This window comes from Pan troglodytes, chromosome 9 (assembly GCF_028858775.2).
Source record: "Pan troglodytes isolate AG18354 chromosome 9, NHGRI_mPanTro3-v2.0_pri, whole genome shotgun sequence".
Lineage (NCBI taxonomy): Eukaryota > Metazoa > Chordata > Mammalia > Primates > Hominidae > Pan > Pan troglodytes.
In genome coordinates this window covers 72554687-72577478 of record NC_072407.2, presented here as the reverse complement: position 1 = coordinate 72577478, position 22792 = coordinate 72554687, and the positions used below count along the sequence as shown (strand labels likewise).

The following is a 22792-nucleotide window of genomic DNA, read 5'->3' as shown; positions in this document are numbered from 1 at the left end:
CTGTTAAAGATGTTGTTCCGCAGTCTTCTACAAGAGGTTCTTCTCCATGGTATCTGATGCAAAGTCTGCAATCATTCAGTCATTTTTATTTAGAGTGTGAATAATGTAAATAATTTCTCTGGCTGCTTTAAGATTCTCACCTTGTCTTTGGCTTTGAGCAGAATTGACTATAATGTCCCTATATAATTTTTAAAATACTTATCTTTTTGGGGATTCACAGGCTTCTTGAATCTATAAATTTATGTCCTTCACCTAATTGGGGAATTCCTTGGGTACCATTTTTTCAAGTATTTTTTATGACTCGTTTTCTCTGTCTTCTTTGAGTCTAATTTTCCCCCCTTCTGAGACTCTCATTCACGTTATGTTAGACCTTTTGATCCTTAATACTCTCTGTTCTACTTTTTAAAATCTTTTTTTCTCTCTTCTTTGCATTGGATATGTTCTCTTGGCGTGTCTTTGAATTCACTAACAATTAGCTCTGTCATATCCATGCTGATGTTAAGCCCAGCTGATGCATTTCTAACAATTCCATATAATTCTTTTTAAAATTTCCTTGGGATTTCGTGTCTTTTATTCATTATAAGCCTATTTTCCTTTACCTAGTTGGGTATTGTTACAGTAGCTGTTTTTTAAAGTCCTTCTCTGATAATTCCAACATCTGGGTCATCTCTGGGTTTGCTAAATGAGTTGTATCCCAAATTTCGTGAATGTTATGCTTTGGCAACTCTGGATTATATTACATTCCTTTGATGGGTGTTAACGTTTTTGTTTTAGCTGATAATGAGTTTGGTTAAACTCAAATTGCAACCTTTGTCTGCCCTGCAGTGGCAGCAGCTCAAATTTCAGCCTTATCAGCAAGCCTATTTGAGTCTTCCTTACACACACAGCTCAGCTCAGACATCAACCAAAGACCTATGAAAAGTTTACACACAGAATATGAAACTACCCTTCTCTGGCTCTCTCTTTTCTGGAGTTCTCCCCTCACTTTGGCTGCTATGGCCACTGTGGGCTGTATCCTCTGATTTCTATCAGAACTGCAGGTTTGTGCAGGATCTGGATTAAAAAAAATAAAAAAAACTGCAGGTGACTCATACCATAATGCATCCATTGCACAAAGCTTCTAATTTTCAACTCTCATCTAAAATCTGCCTGTCTTTGTTCACTCTTCAGAACCTTCAGAGAATTTATTTGTTGGTTTGGGGGTGGGGATTGTACTCTGTCTAGATTTTATAGCTATTACCTGCAGAAGAGTTAGTTAGTCTTAGGAATTTACTTTACCTTATTCCCCAACCTCAAATTTTATACCCAGCCAAACTACCAATTAAGTGTACAGATAGAGCCATTTTCAAATAGTCAAAGTCTCAAAAAAATTATGTCCTAACTCCATTTGGGGAGAAGATACTGGAGGATGTCCTTTACAAAAAATGAGGTTTTTGAACCAAATAAACAAATACAGGGATTCAGGAGATCCAACACAGGAAAGAATCAGTCAAAGGAATCCTGAGGATTAGAGTAATGGGGACAGCTGCTAGAAAACACTTAATCCTGGTTGTTCAGTGCAGATCAAAAGTCTTCAGGAAATATTTCTTCAGGAAGACAAACTTAAAATGGATAATGTATTTGAAGACTCTGAAAAGAGATTTACATAATTAGGGAAGCATTTGGATTTGGATTACTGTTAAGTACATAGAAAAACCGACCAACAAACAAAATTATTTTGCTCTAGGGAGAACAAAATGTACAGGAAAAGATGAAATAACCATAGTATACTATATAGTTTAAGCTATGAATAGATTTTACATAGTCATGATGTAAATCCTGAATGGTGATCTAGTTAAAATTTTGATATCAATACATCTAGAGGATGGTGGTACTGGGAAAATAGTGGGGAGGGAGGATTTTTTAAAAAGAGCCAAATTAGTGGTTCTCAACTGATGGTGTCTTGACCTTCCATAGGACATTTGGCAGTATCTGGAAACATTCTTGATTTTCACGCTTGGGGGTGGAGATTATTGCTGGCAGCTGGCAGGTAGAATTCAGGGACACTGCTAAACATCCTACAGTGCACACCCACAACAAAGAATTAATTGGTCCAAAATCACCATAGTGCCACATTTCACAAACTCTGAGCCAAGTCATCCTTTTCCATAACAGTGTGTCAGCGGATAATATCGAAAATGTAAATATCAAGTGGCAAAAATAGGTGTTCAGAGATGGAGTGATTGATAGATATAAAATTAAATAGCTGAAGGCTCAGAGTGAGAAGTAAGGCTGGGTTGGTGGGGTTTCATCATGACAATCCTTGTGGAACTCTTTGTTTCTGTAAACTCTGTGTATGTGTATGTACAACTTTTGATATTTTAAATAACGATTTAAGTGGAAGAAGAGAATTATTTACAAAGGAAGGCAGGTATGCTCATTCTTCACAGAAATTCCCTGGACTGTGGCTGATGATAGGCTTGGGTTCTTGCCATCTACCTGGATGTGGCTGTGATTCACTCACTCTGTAAATGTCTCCATGTCTGTATGTAAGGGTGATGCATGGACAGGCACATTACTCTTTTTTTGGAGTTATCTGGATCCATGATTTCTCAACAGTTTCTCTCTACTCCAAGGCAGTTATCCCCAGGAGCTGCAGTACTTACCTGAGCCCTCTATAAATCTGGCAAGTGATCAAGCCATACCTTCCCCTGGTGGCAGCATTCCAGAATTGCAGGTCCAGGTTTTTTGAGGGGCACCGAAACCCCATGGAAGCTCAAGATGCCAACCTGAGCATATGAGGAAACAGCAAGCATTTCACCTATTCTGCAGTTTCTGTCACCACATGAGCAATTTCTGGCATCTGTTTTAAGGACTGTAGCTGGTTCCAAAGTCTCATTGCAGGTTAAACTGATTTTAGGTTTGTTTAAAGGCTGGGAAATTCTAAAGATCCTAAAGCTTTTTTTCCTCTGTCCCTGCTGAACTGGGTAGGGAAATGTAACTGAAGTATCCAGTCCTGCCTTGTTGCGTGCTGGTCTTGTCAATTAATTTCACGTTGAGTTGAGTTGCCAGCCATGTGCCTTTGCCCCACTCTTCCCATAGAAGTGTTGATGGGCGCTGGGGCACACTCCGTTGGCATCCTTGAGCCTTGTTGTCAAAGTGCTCACCTTCACACGGGGAGCAGGTGCACAAAAACCCAAAGCCACACGACGCACAGCTTTGTCCTTGGTATGTTTCTTACTTTTGGGGAAGGACTTCATCCAAAGCTTGTTTATTTTGCAGAATAGGATGAGAACTTAAGACCAGCATGGTCGACGGGAGGTTGGCGCAGCCTCTTTGGTTGGGGCTGGCTCTGAGGCAGCAAGGAGTAGGTGCTGCCACTTCATGTGGCTGCGCAGCTTCTGTCCGGAAAATGGAGTCACACTTCCTCTTCACCAGGAAAGGGGAAGGCAGCTGGGAGCATGGGCTCCACCCTTTGTGTGCCCAGCCTAGGGAGGACTCCAGGAACCCCTAGGACTCACTGTGCTATGACTCACACAAGGCAGAGACACTTCCTCTAAAGGTAGAAGACCCATGGGCCCATCCTGGAGGACACCCTCTTCCTGCAGACAGGTTCCCCCAGCTCCTGGACAGAGGAGGAGCAGGGAAAGGAGGGACAGGATCTGTATCCAGAGGCCTCACAGACAGCTGGGTCCAGTGGCAGAAACTTGGGGGTGGCGGCGCTGGCAGAGGCAGGAAGGACAATCTCTTCTCAGGGACCCACATTACATGCCCCAGTTAGCCCTGCTAAAGGGGACAGTTTCAATAGGACCTCTGTGGGGTGGGGAAGGGCAAAAGCTCTGCTACAAACATGAGCGCGGGAGGGCTGTGGCCTCCAGCCTGCACTGCCCACTCCCTCCCAGGGCTGCGGCAGTCATTTTCCAATGACAGTGCCTCTGAGTTCCCACTCACAACACCCCTTCCCCCAGGACCTTTAAGATGCTCCAGCCACAAACCTTGGCCCCAGGTTTGCTAACAGCAGCAGCATCTGGGGGCTGTGGCCTTTGCATGCCAGAGCTGCCTCTGCCATCTCTGCAGGTCTGGGTGAACTGCGGCCCCAGGGTCTGCTCCTCCAGTCCCTGCCTCCCAGCTTCCCTTTAAGACCAGTCACTCCTGGGTCACCTGCTGGCCAAGACACCTCCTCCCTCCCCATCTCAAGCCTGGTACAATATATGTAATTGCAGGGGATGGGAGACGGGAACAGCTGTGGCCAGGCTCCTGGGTAAGTAAGCACAGCTATGGTTTGTCACTTGAGTTCTTAGTCCATTTGGGCTGCCGCGACAGAATACACAGATCAGGTGGCTTAAACAGCACTTATTTCTCCCAGCTCGGGAGACCAGAAGTCCAAGATCATGGCACTGGCCGGCAAACTGGTTTGCAGAAAGCCATCTTCTCTTCACAGGACAGAAAGGGCAAAGGGTTGCTCCAGGATCCCTTTTATAAGGGCACTAATCCCATTCACGAAGGCTCCGCCTCATGATGTAATCACTTCCCAGAGTCCCCGCCTCCCAACCCCATCACACTGGCGGTGAGGGTTTCAACACATAGACTGGGGGGACATAGACATGCAGCCACTGCAAGTCCCCAGCTTCAAGTCATGGCCAGCAGGGTGGGCTGAGTCAGAGCTGAAAGTCAGGGCGAGGGGGCAGGGGAGCTGAGGAAAGCTGACCCGAAGGCTACACCAATGCTGAAGACTCAGAGCTACATGCCAGCTGGCCGTGCTCTGAGCTCCTGCAAGGAAGAGTGCAGAGCTCCATGCTGGGAGCCCCCCCTCAATGGGATAAATGGGACTTGAGGCCATTTTTGCTCTGAGGCCAATAGCCAGTGTCCCCACACTGGGCCCCTGGGGGAGGTCGTGAGACCAAGAGCCAAGACTGTGGCCCAATCAGTGTCTGCTCACATTGGGCAGCACTGGAGACCTGTGCCACTGCATGGGCAACAGCTGGTGCTGCAGGGGCAGGTGAGCCTCAGTGGGCAGCAGACAGAGATGCACTGTGGCTGAGGGCTGCGATAGAACAGTCCTCAGGGTGGTAACCAAGAAGGCCAGGCAAGGCACAGGCCTGGTCACCAAGCACTGCAGGTGGGCAGCTTCAACCAGACAGGGACTGTCCCACAGCTCTGGAGACAAGAAGTTTGAGATCAAGGTGGCAGTAGCATGGGTTCCCTCTAAGGCTGTGAGGGAAAATCTTCCAGGCCTCTCCCATAGGAGCTGACGGTTTCCTGGCAACCTTTAGCATCTCAAAGTATCACCCTGATCTCACCCTTCATGGTGCCTTCTCCCTGTGTGCATATCTCTATATCCAGACTCCCCCGACTCTCTTTCTTTTGAGACAGGATCTCACTCTGTTGCCCAGACTGGAGTGCAGTAGCACAATCATGGCTCATTGCAGTCTCGACCTCCAGAGCTCAGGTGATCCTCCTGCCTCAGCCTCCCAAGTAGCTGGGACCACAGGCACACACCAGTACACCTGGCTAACTTGTATTTTTTGTAGAAATGGGGTCTCACTATGTTGCCCAGGCTGGTCTGAAACTCGTGCTTGAGCAACCCGCCCACCTCAACCTCCCAGAGTGCTGGGATTACAAGTGTGAGCCGCCACACCTGGCCCAAATTTCCCCTTTTCATAAGAACACTAGTCACCTGGGTTAGGCTCACCCTAATGGCCCCTTTTTAACTTGACTGTATCTGCAAAGACCCTCTTTCCAAGTAAGGTCATATTTTGAGATACTAGGGATTAGGACTCCAGCATATAAATTTGGGCAGGACACAGTTCAGTCCAGAACAAGTGTCTGGGGACACAGAGATGATGCACCAGTAGGCAAGGTAGGGCAGGGGGCAGACTCTGCCCCGCCCCAGGACTTAGCCCTGATGGCGGCCTTAGGGGAAGCTGGAGGGATGGGATGTGGGGAGGGGTGCTGAGCATTCTGTCGGGAAAGGTCAGTGTGGGTGGAAGGTTGGGATGGGTTCTCTGTGCTCAGCTGAGGGGGACAGGGCAGGTGTGTGCCCAGCAGCACGTGGGCACCATCCACCCCCATGAGCCCTGGTGCCCTGTGGTGTTCCCAGTAGGCAGGCTCTCATTGCCTGAGGTCAGAGCCGGGCACAGGCTGTCAGTGCGGCCAGGTTCTCACCAAGGGGTCTTCCTGTCCTGGGCCTGTATGATAGAGGTTCCTGTGGCACACTGTCACAGCCTGTCCCCTCTCGGCAGAATCTAAACCACACCCTGGAGGGGTGCAAAGCAAATGTGCGTTGCAGGAGTTACTACCGGTCTGAGTTCATTTGCAGAGCCTCTAAACACTCCAAAAAATCACAAGCCCCGCTCCTGCGGGTTCCTCCCAGCCCCAGCTGCTTTGGGGAAGTCGGCATTTTTAGTGTCTTGATGGTATTTAGGGTCTAATTACAAACGCGCGTCACTGGGACCACATGCTTGGTGCTGGAACTGGCTCTTCATTGATGGAAACGATGTGGTTTCTATATTAAGTGCAAGATTCGGGGCCACTTTCCTGGCTTTTGCAAGCCCAAGTTTGAGTTGGGGTCCCCCACAGGCCCCTCCAGACCTCATGTCCGTGTCTGTCCACTGGGCCTGCATCTAGGGTTCAGGGTAATGCGGAGTGGTGACAGACGGGATGGCCACCTGCCTCTGCCCCAGCGCCCACATGACATTCCCCCATTCTGCCTCCTCCTCATGCTCAGAAAGGCTGTTGCAGGCCCCTCGCAGACATCCCTCTCCCTCTGCAGGGGAAAGATTCTGGGCACAAGGTCAATGTGTTTTGAGATCTGAGCTCTGACACAGGAGACTGGCCTGGGAAGCTTATATTGATACAGGGCTCACCAGTCACCTGCGGCTCCCGTAGGAAATAGAAATCAGTTTCATGAATGTCACCCAGGCTGATTTTGAGACCAGCAATGTGCAGAGTTCAATCTGTCCCTTCCCAAAATTCTAAACGCAGATGGCATCAAAGGCAGTGATAGCAGTTTTCTGTTTCACTGGTGGCTGGCAAGAGCCACAAATCCAATGCCCCCTCAAGCTGAGAAGGTGATGTCAGGGCCCAGGAGGCTGGGGCGGGCGGGCACAGCAGCAGTCACAGCCCCAGCTAACAGCAGGGGAGGATGCCGCATGCAAGTGGGAGGCCCAACTCCCCAAGTGCGAGGGTTCTAATTTTTCAATGAAAACTGAAATTCTAGACTTTCTATGCAAAGGTCTTATACTCTTTAAATTGTGACAGCTAAGTTAAAACTGACTGAGGCACTGTGTGGGTGGGATTTGACCCTTGGTAATCGCTGGATGGGGACCAAAGGGAACATCCTAGGATGTGTGTGGATGGTTTGAGGCCCTGTTGGCACCACCTCCCTGCCCCCAAGTGCTTGCCAGGGCAGGAAGCCATGCTGTTTACTGAGGACACCCCGCTAGAGAGGCAGGCGTCCTGCCCACGGGCACCCAGCAAGCAGCAGGGCCCCCACAGGCTCCGGACCCAATAATATGCTGATTCTGGAGGGGTGCAGGCCCACCAGGACCAGGGCTCACCGGATACCATCCCTCCATGAAGCAGGAGGGAGGGCCCTCCAAGTGGAGCTGGGACTGCAGGGAAGCTCGTCCAAAGCAACTTTGTTTGGAAGTGGCTCATGACCCCGAAAGACCTGGGCGAGACAGATTCTGGACGTCAGAGGGGCATCAGATGCCCAACAACTGATTCCAAACCTAGCTCCACCCCTGCAAGCCCTGTATGCCTCTTTGTCATCAGCTTTCAGAGAAGGCCAAGTGATGTTTCCAGGGCCCATGGGAGCCTCATTTCCTCTGAGCTCTCCTGAGCAGGTCCTGCCATTTGCTGCAGTCTGCTGAGGGCAGCAGGTCTACGAGGGGTACAGGGGATGGAATCAGGAACTGGGGAGCCCTGATTAGGAGTTGGGTGGGAACAGCAGCTTCTGCAGACTCAGATATGAGACATCAAATCTGGGCAGCCAGCCTGGCCCTGTGCAGGAGCAGCTCTGGCTGGGGCAGCATGAGTGTGTGGAGGTGCCACCAGAACGTGCACCCAGGCTGTCGGCTACAGACAAGGAAGGTGCTGGGGCCGCCAAGGTCCTTGGCCCCGCAGCCAAGCTTCCTGAGAATCCCCCATGAGTGGCTCATTCCCCGAGAGGCCTTTCTTTGGTCCTTTGCCTCCCCTGCCCAGAAAAGAGTAATGTCTGTCTCTGACACTTCTGAGGAAAAGGGCCCTCCAGCCCCTTGACCCTTCCAAGGCACAGGAACAAACTTCTTCTCCCAAAGTGGCCAAGGGCCAGCTCTGGCCAAGATCACAGAAGGACAGCATCCAGCCACCACAAATGAACCACAGGAGATTCTGGAGGATGAGGATTCTAGGGAGTGAGCCCAAGGCCGTGATGGTTAGCAGGCTGCAGTCGGAGGCCACATCCCCAGCCCCTCCCTGCCTAAGTGGCCAGGCTGTTAAAGTCCCCATCAGCCCGACGAGCCCTCAGGAGGCCGCAACTTGAGCTTGGCTTCTCCAGTGACTGGCAGCCCAGTCTCATACTCTCCCCAAGCATCAGATCCAGAGAATGCCCCACAGCGGGTGGCAGGAGCAAGCAGGCAGTAATATGCACTTTCTTGGTTGGAGCCCCCTCAAGGCCCGGCACTGGGGGCCTGCCCAGAGCAGGAAAGCTGGTCCCAGCCCATCTCAAGGTGGGGCCGAGTCCTCCCCTCTCTCCCCACAGCCTTGCAAGGGATGATCCCTGGGGATCTAGTGGCCAGGCAGCTGGGGGCTCCCTACTGCCAGGTCTTCTCACCAAGGCCTCACACATTGGCCTCGTGGCTCCTGAGCCTGGGCAGCCTGCCTCCTCCATCTCAGCTTGAGACCCCAGTGTCTCGGTGCCCCCCACGTGTGTTTGGCACCTCATACTCACAGCTGCTCGGGTCAGATGCCTCATCTCTGCATCGGGCCTCAGCACTCCCTGGCCCATAACCTCACCCTGGCATCCAAGGCCCTGCTCTCAGGCCTTGGCCTTTTCTGCGCCCCCCTGCCTACCGCTTCCTTGCCCATTCCCACCCCATGACTCCGCCCACACTGCTCTTTCCTGGTGGGTCCAGGCCTCTGTTCAGTCTCCTTTTACTTGGTTCTGCCTTCTTAGGTGGTACTCAGCCACCTGAAGTTATGTGTTCACTTCTTTGTGTGTCGGCCAAAACTCCCTGATGAGGACGCAAACTTCCCACAGATGGAGGCAGAGACAGCTGAACTGCCTGTGCCTCATGGCTTTTAGTGGTACGGGGAACAGAAACACTGGAATGAGTGAATGAATGAATGAATGAGCAACAGCCACTACCCGGGTGTGCTCATGGGAGGGGAGAGAACCCGATAACGCGTGGCTGGTGTTCGGTTGCCTGTCTGTACCAGAGCAGCGAGGGTCCTGCAAGCTGAGGTCTGCCCTCCGAGAACTCCCGGTGCTGTCTTCCTCGATCCGGCTCCTTTACTTCCTAAATCCATCTGCTTTCCTAATTACATTCTGAGAACCTCAGTGAAAGGAACAGCCCCCAGGAGTCACTTTGCAAAGACCACTGCCGCTGTAGGTGGGCCTCTCTCCCAAGGCCCCACTAGGATGGTCCTGCTCCCAAGACTGTATCTTCAGGGCAGTGCAGGGTGACCAGCTGTCCAGTGGACCCAGGACACTGGATACTCACTGCTGAAACCGGGTGGGTCTGAGTACATGGGAATGAGCCGGTCCCACAGCAGAGACTGCAAAGCAGCTGGCACGGGGACTGCCCTGGCCCCACTGAGTCCTCCCTGGGCTCCTCGCAGCCCTGCCTGGAGGAGCTCTGCAGCCGTCTCATAGGTGACCGAAACTGGCACATCCTGGGCCTGTCAACAGTATGGGGAGCCAGGCAGTACCTGCTTCTATCCAGCTCTTACAGGGATGTTGGATTTGTGAAAATCCACCAAGCAGCACACAGGCTTTAAGTTTGCTGTTTGTGGGTATACCAGATGTTTAGTTTTTGAAGAATCCATAGCAGGAGGATATGCGTACAGCACAGTGTGGCTGGTGAGGGGCATGACGTCTTGGCTGTTGTTTACGATCAGGGTGCTTTTCTTTGTTCAAAGGTGGCGCGTGAAGCAGCTGTAAACTTCACCTTCCGGGGCTTCCCCCTCCCAGCTGCCACCTAGAGACAGCTGCCTCTGGGCTGCACTCCCATTCAGGAGCTGCTGGGATGAAGGTGCCAGAGGCCCCCTGTGGAGCTCAGTTCCATGGGCAGGGGTGAGGCCGGGGCCTTTTCAGAGCAACATTTGAAAACCACTAAGTGTTACTCCTGCAGTAGCCAGGGTGGGCAGTGTCAGCCCAGACGCCCACCCAGTTCCAGTCTCCATCACTTGGGTTTTCCTCTGGGAGTAGCGTGGGGCTGGGAGGCAGAGGCCAAGGCCATCTGCTGCTGAGCGTTGCTCAGGGAGGTGAGAAGAGCAGACAGCAGAGGGGCCAGGGGGATGGCACCCTGAGTCCGTTCCTACTTCCGTGTCAGGTGCATTTGCCATGGTGAGGACAAATAGGGCAGGAGGTAACCGGCTCCTAAAGGGACTAAGAGCTCCTCAACTGCAGGGCAGTGGCCATAGCATGGCAGCCTTGGGGGTCCCCAGCCTGCCACTCCCCGTCCCAGGAGCACTGGGGCAGCTAGTTGTACAGACCAGCACAGGGACAGGGCCCCCACTCTTGTGAGCGCCCTGCTGGGCCAGGCTTTTCTGCCTTCCCAGGCTTTTGGAGCGGGAGAGCAGGGAGGGAGGGAGTGGGAGGAAAGGGGCCGCGTCAGTGTGATGTGCATTCCCAGAATACATGAGAAGCAATTAAGCGCCACGTTTCCTCCTCCTGTGAGGATGCAAAGCCTGGCACTGCAGCCCAGCCCTGGAACTCGCCTGTCAGGCTCTTCACATGCAGTCTCTTGGTGGCCCTGAAAATTGCCCCAGGCCTGTAAAAGTAAGCACCTAAGGATGCTCAGGTTAAGTAGAAATCAGCCCTTCCTCTGCAGCAGCTGTGGAGGACTCAGCAGAGAGCTGCAGTGTCAGAGGAAGGCCTCCCCCAACCTCCTGAGCCACAGTTAAGTGACCTCCACAGTCACAGCAGCATTCATTCTGGTTTCCCCAAAAGCACCTTTGCTTCCAAAAAGATGATGGTCTCACTCCCTTCGCTTCCCTGCATTCGCCCCCTTTTTAGGAGCCCACATGTCTCTGCCTTGGGTGGGTGCCAGCTGTCTTCCTCTCCGCTGGCTCTCACTGACGCCATCCTCTCCGCCTTCCCACAGGTTAACAATGAGAATGTTGTCAAAGTCGGCCACAGGCAGGTGGTGAACATGATCCGGCAGGGAGGGAATCACCTGGTCCTTAAGGTGGTCACGGTGACCAGGAATCTGGACCCCGACGACACCGCCAGGAAGAAAGGTACATGCCCCACATTGCCCAGCTCCAGCCTGGGGCCCTACCGGGGGGGGGGGGCGGGCAGGACAGCTGGGGGGCAGTGGGCCCTCTCTCCAGCTGATCCCACACTTCTGAGAGCCCAGGCACAGGGGTGAGGCTGGAATTTACCGCCAGAGCCCACGACAATGACTTGGGGCTCACACGCTGCCGGAATCATCTATGTCCCACCAGGAGTGCCCTTTTAGTCACTAGCAGGCATCCTTTCCGCAGGCTTCCCACTCAGTGCCCTGTCCCCTCCTTCCCCCTGCCCAGGCCCACCCATGAGGGCCTGCACTGCAGTTCAGGGATATGGCAAGATCCTCCTGAGCACCTGTCCTTTCCCATCATAAGCACACCTGCACAATCCCTGACCACTGCAGCCAAACAGCCTGAGACCCACCTGCCAGCCACAGGGCCACTGCTGGCCTTATTCCCATATCTGGAAACATGGGCTGGGATCTCACACCCATCTCTCCTCTGCCCTCCAGCTCCCCCGCCTCCAAAGCGGGCACCGACCACAGCCCTCACCCTGCGCTCCAAGTCCATGACCTCGGAGCTGGAGGAGCTCGGTAAGTCGCACACCCGGCCCAGCCCTGTACAGTCACCATGCCGGTCCCTGAGCTGCCTTTTGCAAAGCACCAGGCTGTGCATGACCCCCACGCTTGCTCGCTACCCCCTTCCTGCCCCTGTACCCAGACGTGCGTCAGGAAATGCCCCCGCATGCCCTGCAGCCCCATGTGTGCACCTCCCTCGGAGCCTCGCGGGGCGTTGTTGCTAGTCCTGCCTTTCCTCTTTTCTGTTTATCTAACATTGTTTTGTTTTGAATTTTTGGGCCTCTCACTAGTGGATAAAGGTAAGCAGCCCCACTGGGTCCCCAAAGCAGCTCCCCCTGCTGTCTAGGGCACCCCCACTGACATCCACCTCAGCCCAGGCCTCGGAGGCCTGTGTGAGCTGCTCCCCACGTGGCTCAGACCAGAAGGCTCCATCCTCCGGGGATCTGTGTGTAGATAGCGTGGGCTTGGCAGAGCAGTCTGGTCTGCACAGCAGGCTTAGGGAACACCCGGCACCTTTGTGTAAGGTCTGCAAGCAACAGAGAGAGGCTCTGGCCCTCTGACTCCATCTTGTAGACAGGGGAAGGGCGACTAGCAGTCACGTGGGCCATGCTGGCCATGCAGGATCCTGTTTGTTCTGGGGAGTCACCATGGAGCCAGGGACACCTTTGGAAAGACGGTGGCTCTGAAACACACAGAGATGGCGTGTAGGTGGAAATGCTTGCTCCACTGGAGCACAAATTGGAGCTGGTGAAGGCAGCTTACATGGGCGCAGAAATGAGCCCCCGCCCAAGGCCCACGGTCCAGTCCGGCTGGCCTGGGGGGTTGAGAGCCAAGCCCTGGCCGGTGCTCTCACTCACAGGCCCCGTCCTCCCTGCACTCTGGCACAGGCAGCTTTCCCGAGAGGGGTCTAGCAAGTGCTGCCACAGCAGTGAAGCAGTAGTCATCCTTCCTCGGCCCAGGGCGCTGAGGCCGGCCAGGCCGCTTCTCACGAGGTTCTGGGGCTAGAGTCTGAGGATGGGCATGAGGCCTCAGTCCAAAACAGCAGCCCTGCAGTGGTGCTGCCCCACCCACCCAGAACCAGTAGTGCCCCGCATGCCCCAGCCTCACAGGCGACGGAGGAGGTGACCAGCCTCCAGGCCCTTTCCACAGAGGCCTGTCCTGGGGCTCCCCAGAGGGACAAGCCTAGCAGCTCTCATCTTTGCAAGGGGTGCTCCTGAGAGCTCAGCTCAGTCAAGAAACAACAGAATGAGGCAGGAAAGGCCACAGGTGCACTCTAAAGGCTGGCCCCGCCACCTCTGCTCATGTCTGCTCTGAGAACTCCTCCCTACTTTGGCAGGGTGCTGGTGGGACAAGGGGTGCTGAGGAAGAAGGAAAGCCCCTTTCCACTGCCAGGCAGTAGGTTAACGAGCAGGGCAGACAGGACAGAGTTGTGCGGGCAGCCAAGGTTTGGGGAAAGCCACTCCATGGATAGCGCAGCCTGCGTTCGCAGCGTTCCAGACAGCCCCTGCCTGCCGCCCCATTGCCGGCCCAGCCTGCTCCTGAGGTGCCCTGAGCTGACAAGGCCCGAGTGTAGGCTGCGGGCGGGCGCTGCATCCTGGTGGCTCATGGCGGTCCCCTTTCTGTTTGCAAGCCTCGGTCCGGAAGAAGAAGGGTAAGGGAGGCCCAGTGTCTGTCTCAGCCCCCTGCCCATCACCCCCCTGTGGAACAGAAACATCCTTTGTGATGCCGTGAAGTCTCAAATGTGTCGCAACGCCTTGTTGGCTTCTCCTGCCGGGTCCTGCCCGAGGAGCCCTGCCCTGGAGCACATTCATCTGTCTGTTCTTTCTGCTTGGCTTCTGTCTGTGATTCCCCAGCGTGTCCTGTGTTTCTTCCCTGACCTGTGTTCACATCGTCATGACCGTGAAGCTGGCCGGACCCCTGTTTGGTCTCAGCTGGGGCTGCCTGGATGGGGGGTTGCAGATGAGCAGAGCCTCTGGCTGCATTCCTGGCCCTCAGGACCCCTTTGTGGTGGGCAGGAACTGCCTCCCTTTAAGGCCCGGAAATCACCCATTCCCCAAGAGGCTGCCCTGTGCCCTGTGGGGCACTAGAAGGAGAAGGGAGCAGTGTGAGCCCTTTGGCTACACCTCCCCACCCAGGGCTGGTGTGGAGTGGGAGACTGGCAGTCACTGTGGCTGTGGGCAGCCGGACCGCAGGCCCCAGATAGACTCAGGTTCCCCCTTTCACAGCAGCAAGCACATCGGGGGGTATTGCTCGCCTGCTGCTGGACACAGCTCCCCCAACAATTAAAAGCAGCACTCCCAGCTTTTAATTAATCCCTTGGAGTTGGGAGGAGCCTAGCACCTGGCCAGAGGCACCGGCCCTAAGGCACATCTTAACTGTGTCCCAATCATGTTAGATGAGAATGGGTGAGGTGGGCACAGAACCACCACTGTCCCGACCTGTGTCATCCCAGCGGCCTCTCTGCAGCAGCCCCGGGCTTGCACCAGCATCCTACAGCTGCCCAGAAAACTCCCAGCGGGCTTTCTAGGCCCCACTGCTGCGCCGAGGATGTGGTGGACGCCCGGGGTACAGAATACCCTTCTTTCTATGTCGTGCAATTACGTTTCTGTGTGAACACCCCTTCAATCCAAGGCCAAACCCCAGCTCACGGGAATGGCCCTCTATTCATCACCTACCTGAGGAAGATGCCCCACCATGGCTGCCAGGGACCCAGTTGCCAGAACAGCGTGGGACAACAGAAGTCCCTTGTCAGGGAGAACAGTTCGGGACTCAGGTGGCTGAGCCACCGTGGGCGCCTGTGGCCTGCTGGGACCTGGCCCCATCCACACCACCCTCCTCCCCCAGGGTGGCATCAGAAGATAAGAGTGACAGCCTGCAGGGCCAGGCAGAGTCCACGCAGAGCACGGGCAGGAGCCCCAGAGAGAAGATCCACCTCCCGTCTGAGCAAGAGAAACTGGCTACAAATTTGAGCTTCCAGAGCCTCAACCCCAGATATAACAGGGGTCAAGGGTGTGGGCAGGAAGACCCCAAAGGGACCAGCAGCCGTGGCCCAGCCTGGTCACACTGGGGGATCCAGCTGGGGACTGAAGACACTGAGCGTTGTTGACAGCCCCTGCCTCTAGGGCCATGAGGGCATCCCATGGCGCACATGCGAAGTGCGGGGCACGTAGTGGATGCATGGCAAATGCTCCAGGCCCCTCGTGCTGCCTCCACCTGTCTCTGGGAGGACTGGCCTCGCCTCGGAAAAAGCACTCGTCACACTCCAGAAAGGCCATGTGGAACAAAAGTCAGGCCTTTACAGTTGTATTGGGTTGAAAAGTGACCCCCAAAGTTCTGTGAATGGGACCTTATTTGGAAATAGGATCCTTGTAGATCTAATCAAGATGAGGTCATGCTGGACTCGGGTGGGCCCTAAATCCAGTGGCGTGTCCTTGTAAAGAAGGAAGGAACAAGCCAAGAAACACCATGGATTTCATCCTCCCCAGACCCCTGAAGGAGCCTGACCTTGGACTTCCAGCCTCCAGAACTGTGCAGGGATACGTTTCCATTGTTTTAAGCCCCCCGTGCATGGTCATTTATCGTAACATCCCTGGCAAAGCACCTCAAATCCCAGGTCTGTCCCCGCTAGCTTTACCCTGCTTAGTGATCCCAGGTTTTCAGTTCTCCATCTGTAAAATCCTTGTTTAGTCTTTAAGTGTTCTCTGAGCACCTGCCCTAGTGCCCAGACCCTGTGCTGGGCTCAGGAAGAAGCCGGCTGTCAGGCAGGATTTGGGGTGGGGCCTCTGCCCCTGGGCACATGAAGGGGACTGTGGCCTTCACCCTACCAGGCACCTATGGCTGTACCTTCAGACTCTAGCCCTTGGAAGGTGTGTGACTCAGAGCCTGCAGGCCAGGACCAGTCCACCAGGGTCCAAGCACACCCTTCCCACCCTGCACTGCCTCTTTGGAAGATTAAACCAAGAGGCCGGCCAACTGGCAACAGCCGCTGCTTCTAACACACGCGGCTTCTATCCTCTAACATCTGGCGCTGCAGATGTGTGTTTTCCTTTTGGAAATGGAGTGACATTTGTACTCTCTCACCCAGAGACAGGATGTAGTGGCACTGCAACTCCAGAGAAGTAGACAGACCACTTCAAGCCCACATAAGGGGAGAGAGCAGTGGTTGAGAACTGACAGGGTCCCTAGATCATGCCAGAGGATGTGAAGCAGACCATGAATCAGGTCCCAGGAAAGCTGAAGAGGTGGAGCAGCCCCATGCAGCCCTCCACAGGTCTGGTCTGCTGCTTTCCCCCAGAAGGTTCTGAAGAGTCAACAGGCAAACAGCTGGGCACTCTGCCCCTCAATGGGGCTGGCTCCCAAGCTCTGGGCCTATTGTGTGGCCACAGGCAAAGGTACTCGCTGGACAGTGGACCTAGTGTCGCTTCAGTGCAGAGCCTATTTTCCAGGAGACTCGGCCACCAGGTGCCTGGGTGGTCCTGGGCCTCCCAGCCTCGGCATGGACGCTGGGGTCGTGTCACTCCTCGATTTGGTGACTCCCTTGTGATTTGCTGAGGATGCAGAGCAGTGGCAAGATTTCTCTAGCACAGGGCACACTGCTTCCTGCCCCCTATCAGGGGAACCTGCACTGAAGTCAGGCCGTGGTCCAGAGTCAGCTCATGGGCTGGGGGGCTCTGGTAACAGGCAGGGCAGGCAGGTGACAAACCTACCTCCCCTCCCTTTTCCCTGTGCCTGGTCAGCATCACGTGTCTAGTAGAGAGAACACACGCTTGCTCAGAGGGCTGAAATGCGGGTGACTGCTGGGGCATCTTCATCAGCTCCTCACTGGAGTGTTTTGGGATTTGACAGTTTCAAATCTGTCTGAGGCTTGTTTGTTTTCTGTCACTGAACACTTCATTCTAAGACTGCCAGGGGCCACATTCGCTAATCCCCTTCATCCGGAGTCCCTGAATAAAGACCTAGTTCTGAGCTTTTATAAATTAAGCATAATCCTTAGGAGCCTAGAATGAGAAGCAGGAATCTCAGTCCTGTGGCTTTTCTGAAAAGTCTCCATATCCTGGTAAACAAGATCTCCAAGATAGGGACTGAGCAAGTCAGGCCAGTACCATCCCACTGGCCACGTCCCCAAGAGACAAGGGCCAGGAGGGACCCACACCCCTGTGGGGAGCCAATGCAGGGTTTTCCTTTTTCATTTGAATTACACTAACTCTAACTTAAAAACGAATGCTAGCCCCTGACCCTACCATCCCAACACGCCCGGCTGCTCTCACATGCTCTGGTTCAAAAGAACATTTGTTTTGGGGTTATTAGGAAGGGAAAGGTTTAAAACAGAGACCAGATGTCCACAGGCAAGGTGGCCACAGTTTCAGGGATGCACCTTCAATGACATGACCAGCCCCACCCTCTGATGTGGCGACTGTGATGATGGGTAGGGTGCCCCCACCCCTGCCTCGTGGTTCTCCTGGATGAGGCAAACCATGCCAATGGTGACCCCAACCATTTCCAAACAAACTTTCTGCAGCCGTTGCCCACCAGGGCCCAGGGCTGGGCAGCCCATCACATGGCAGGCACAAGGCTTGGGGGACCCCAGCGCCAGCCCCAGCTCCCGCCTGGTCCCATGGTTTGCCCCCATATGGCCTTACGCATCTCAGACCTGAAATGTTTTCCCTTCGACATGGGAACAATCCCTTTACTACAGCCAGCTTCTCATTAGGATGAGAAACAGGATGATCGGCCCAGAACTTCCACCCGATTCAGGGACGGCTGTCATTATTGACCAGGACACCTTTCCTTCACCCTGGGCACACAGTTACATGAGGTGTATTTAACAAGATGCCTGCCGCAGGCCCTGAGGTCCTAAAATCGCAGCCTGCAGCCTGTTCATTTTGGGAATGTGAGAAGTCGAGGTGGTGCCCCGGGGAGGCCGGGCAGCAGACCCTCAGTGTGCAGTGGATGGAAATGAATCAGCCTCATCAGCTGTGGGGTTTGTTAATACATAAAAAACAGACACATGGCTTCTGGAAGGGCCCAGTTGGAAACGGGAGCTTCTTGAAGATCTGGCTCATTTAAATTGTAATCCCAGGAAAGCTGTTATGCCCTAGAGGAGTCCCACCTTCCTTGATGTGCCCAGACATGGCCAACAGCACAGCAGAGCCTGGCCACAGCCTTCCCACACCCACCTGCGCCCAGGCCTTCCCCTGCAGGGCCTCGGCCGTCCTGCATCTTCTGGGTCTGACACCTGTCAATGTTCAATGCCGATGACTTTCCCTCACCTCCGCTATTCAGCCCCAGCTGCCACCTTAGCCTCTGAGCTTACCATAGCCTGGAAGTCAGGCCTGGAGGGATGCCCAGGGGTTTCTGGCTCGGATGGGCCTTCCTGCATCTCCACAGGTGCAGGTCTGAGCACAGGCAGGTGGCAGCCAGGAAGGCACTCTTCCCTGTCTGCACCTGTGTACAGTATCAGGTGGGCTGGATTCTGCGGCTGCCCCCAGAGCTCGCCACCTGGAATGCCCCCGTGGGATGTTTTGTTGGGCTCCAGCTGCTCTTCCCCTAACTTGGTGGCATCCCTTCTGGGTCATGTTCATGGAGGTACATGCTGCTGCACCCCGCTCAGGCCTCACGCTCCACTGGGGTCAGAGGAGGGGCCCGGGCCAGCACTGTCAGGAAGCAGGTCCCGGGGTATCCCCACCCCGCAGTGCCCTGGCTCACCACAGCTGTGGGACATAACTCCCTGGTGCAGGAGACACGTCTCAACCCCCGTTTCATTGGAGAAAAATACTCTGGGGGCCACCAGCGGCCACATCTCACTTGAGGCAAAGAACAGCCACTGCCTAGCGCCCCCATTTCCAGGGATAGACCAAGCTGGAGTTGCACATCACAGCCGGCCAGAGGAGATCACCCAAGCATCACCTGGTCCCGAGTCAAGGGGGAGAAGCCCAGCTGATCGGCGAGGCCAGGGCAGAGAGGCCTGCACAGAAACCAATTCGACCCCAGCCATCCAAGGAGTCCCAGCCCAGCCCTGGGAGGAGAAAGGCTCCTTGGAGGAAGCAAATTGCTGGGACCATGGAAGGTGGACCCAGCCCGTGCAGCCCAGGGAGATTGACAGGGACCCCAGCAAAGGGAATGTGAGATGAGGCAGCCATGCAGCACCTGCTGCAGCCGGAGGAGCTGGGATGAGGGCCTTGAACGCAGGTGAGGACAGCACAGCTCTGGACTGGGGTCACAGGTCACAGCCAGGATGTCCCCACTGCCAAGTGAGATGAGAATCGGGTGTTTCCTACCGTGCCTGACCAGTTCCCTGAGAAGCAGATGCTTAGCATCCACTGGGGGAATGACAAGGCCCCCAAGGAGGCATCAGGCTCATCGAAGAGCCAGCAGGGCTTGTGGGTCCAGGAATCACAGGAGAGAATGCGTGAGCAGGGACGCAGAATTGGGGCCCAGTGAGCCTGCAGGCCTGGTCAGCTGGACTTGGTCATGAAGGGAGAGAGTGCTGTGGGGGGAGATTTGGCTGCCCGGACACTATGGGGCAAGGGCTTTCTTGCTTTGCGTGAACACTTGGCATTTTGCTGACAACTGGAAACGTGGTCCAGGCCAGGGGTCGGCAAACACCTCCCTGAAGGGCCCCATGGTAAGTGTGCTGGGCGTGACAGCCATATGGCCTCTGCTGCACATTCTCCTGCCTTTTCTTCCCCATCCTTGTTTGAAGACTAAAAGTGTATGGCTGGGTGTGGTGGCTCACACCTGTAATCCCAGCACTTTGGGAGGCCAAGGCGGGCATATCACTTGAGGTCAGGAGTCTGAGACCAGCCTGGCCAACATGGTGAAACCCCGTCTCTACTAAAAATACAAAAATTAGCCGGGCATGGTGGTGCTCGCCTGTAATCCCAGCTACTCAGGAGGCTGAGGCACGAGAATTGCTTTAACCCAGGAGGTGGAGGTTGCAGTGAGCCAAGCAGCCTGGGTGACAGTGAGAGTCCATCTTAAAGAAAAGAAAAAAAAGTATAGACTGCCCTGAGGTTCTGGCCCGGTGGGGGCAGGACTGGCCCAAGGGTCTGGAACACAGGCCTGGAACCAGGCCCCTCATGCAGACTCTACTGTGAGAGTGTCCATAGGTGTCAGAGTTGTGTACGTCTCAGCTGCTCTGCAAGGTTGAGGGGCCATCACAGGGCGCCTGGCTCAGTGTCCCCTGCACACCCCCATTTCCTCTCCCCAAACTCCCTCTTGTGGGGACCTCTGGTCTGGGCTGCCTTTGTCAGGAGCCTGATGCCTTTGTGTTGGACAACCCTGATCCGTGCCGTGGCTCTGGGAGCTTTGCCCGTGGGTCAGCTCCCCGTGAGAAGCTGCCATGACAGGTAACTTCCGCCTCAGCTTGAAGAACAACTTGGAGATGGGGGCCTTCCTCCCTGCACTCTGCTCAGCTCCAACTTGCACAATAGCCTCATGGCTCAAAGTCTGGGCAAGGCCCTAGCACACACTTCATGGGAGCCACCAGACCCCAAGAGTGGGCTTAGGGTGGCCAGAAGGCAGAATGTTCTAGATGGCCTGCTTCTCCCCAGGGAGTAAGGCCAGTGCTGTCTCAAAGGCTCAGAATGGGGTACACCCACCAGACACCACACTGGCTTTGTCCCAACCCAGTGACATCTTAGAAGTACAGCTGGGGTCACCTTTTCCAGAATGCACATCGCGACTGGAAGACCAGCTCTCCAGGTCTCAGTGGCACAGGGCCCTTGCATTTAAACAGCCTTAGACACACCCTTATGCCTGATCCCAAACACCCTGAGACGAAGCTAAGGCGTCAGGAGAGCTCTGGGATGTGCTTCAGTTTTCAAGTAAAAAAAAAAAATGTGCTGCAAATGTCCTCTTTAAAAAACTTTTGTTAATTGCTAAGGATCCCTTATAACTAAACTTTGGTTTTCTTTTTTTTTTTTAAAGGAAATGGGAAGGTTCTGCATTGGGGAAAATAAACAGAGACCTTCCCTCTGCAACACTTACTAACGCCTGGGGCCACGAGCACCCTGGCCTCTGAAACACCCACGCTGCCTTGGGTGGCAGGTCCTCATGTCTTGGCAATCACAGTTACAAAGGAACCATATGTCTGAGTCTCTTCAAAAAAAAACAAAAAAAAAACTTCAAAAAGTCAGTTTAGTTAACCCTCACAAGAATAAATCCCATTAGAAAGAATAAAGTGATTCCACTAAAGAAATGGCCCAAATGGCTGTAATCCCAGCACTTTGGGAGGCCAAGGCCGGTGGATCACTTGAGGCCAGGAGTTCAAGATCAGCCTGGCCAACATGGTGAAACTCCGTCTCTACTAAAAATACAAAAATTAGCTGGGCGTAGTGGCAGGTGCCTGTAATCCCAGCTACTCTTGAGGCTGACGCAAGAGAATTGCTTAAACCTGGGAGGCGGAGGTTGCAGTGAGCCAAGATTGCGCCACTGCACTCCAGCCTGGGCAACAGAGCAAGAGACTGTCTCAAAAAAAAAAAACAAAAAAAAACACAGAAATGTCCCAAAAAACAGAAATGTCCCAAAAAGCTTCAGAGCCCTTGGGGGCTGGGCACTTACGAGAAGGTGGCCGAGCTGTGGAGGGTCTTCTATGTCCATGCCTCGTGCATGCCTCCGAGGGCAAGGTCCTGGGAAGGAGCCCATGCCCCAGTGGGAATGCATGTGGCAGAGGCACACGCATGCTCCTCACAGCAGCAACAAATGCCCCCTGCACAGTTTTGGATGTTGGAGTGGCTGCTGCACCTGTGCGCTTTCCTATCTACACCCAGCTTCCCCCACTGGTGTTGCTGCTCCAATCCTCATGGTTCTATTGCAGATAAACCCGAGGAGATAGTCCCGGCCTCCAAGCCCTCCCGCGCTGCTGAGAACATGGCTGTGGAACCAAGGGTGGCGACCATCAAGCAGCGGCCCAGCAGCCGGTGCTTCCCGGCGGGCTCAGACATGAACGTGAGTGGCTGTACCTTGGGACCACAAGGGCGGGGGCCGACGGTGCCCAGGAAGTGAGTGGGCTGTCTCAGTAGCTGAGGTGCACACGCTTTCATGTCTGGTTCGTGCTGTCCAGAGGTGGGGCCCAAATCTAAGTGGCCACAGGACAAAGAGCCGGGTCTGTGCAGACTCACAGTGGTGGGACAGAGCAGGCTGCATCCAAGCCCTGCCCTTACCGCACTGACTATCTCTGCTCACTCAGTGCCCTGAGCCTCGAAGGTGTCCCATCATACTTGGCTGAGGACCCGTGAGCACATGGAAGTAAGGGGCCTTGACACACTCTTCAGACAGAGGGGCTCTTGCCTCCTGGTCCACCCAGAGCACAGAAATGCTCCGGTGTGGAAGAGGCCGTCTGTCCCACATCCCATGTGGCAGTCCCCCACACTCTCCAAGATCCTGGGCAACACTTGTCCTCGGAGCCAGAAGTGCCATGAAGGGCTTCAGTGGCTGCTGGGCGCAGTGGGTGCCTGGCTCAGAGCAGGCTGCCCGTGCCATGGTCACCTTCCCTAGGCAGTCAGGAGGGCACACAGCTGGAAAAGGGCCTGGGGCAGAGGCTGCTGATTCCCCCAGGCACGTGCTGAACAAGGTGTGGCCTCCTGGACCCTTGGATTGCTTCTCCATTGTGCAGAGGCAGCCATCTGAACCTGATGTCAGATTCTAGCACTGCCTACCTGTCCTGATTGCTTACCTTAGTATTCTCTTTGAACCAGTATCAAACTGCCTATGTCTAGCCTTTTCTTGAACAATAACACCTATAAATATTATAAATTTACCACAAGGCTTTTCTGTAATGTGCATTAAACAACTGTTAA

The 22792-nt window shown here is 54.3% G+C and overlaps 1 protein-coding gene across 8 annotated transcripts in view; it reads left to right on the top strand.

Moving 5' to 3' along the window:
• SHANK2 (SH3 and multiple ankyrin repeat domains 2) overlaps positions 1 to 22792 on the top strand; it is a 695443-nt gene that overhangs the window by 648981 nt on the left and 23670 nt on the right. For all 8 annotated transcript variants that reach the window (XM_054662507.2, XM_054662506.2, XM_054662505.2 and 5 more), the window contains 3 exons: positions 11289 to 11424; positions 11928 to 12008; positions 21811 to 21941. In XM_054662507.2, coding sequence (XP_054518482.2) covers positions 11289 to 11424; positions 11928 to 12008; positions 21811 to 21941 — 348 coding nt within the window. The remainder of the gene's footprint in view (positions 1 to 11288; positions 11425 to 11927; positions 12009 to 21810; positions 21942 to 22792) is intronic.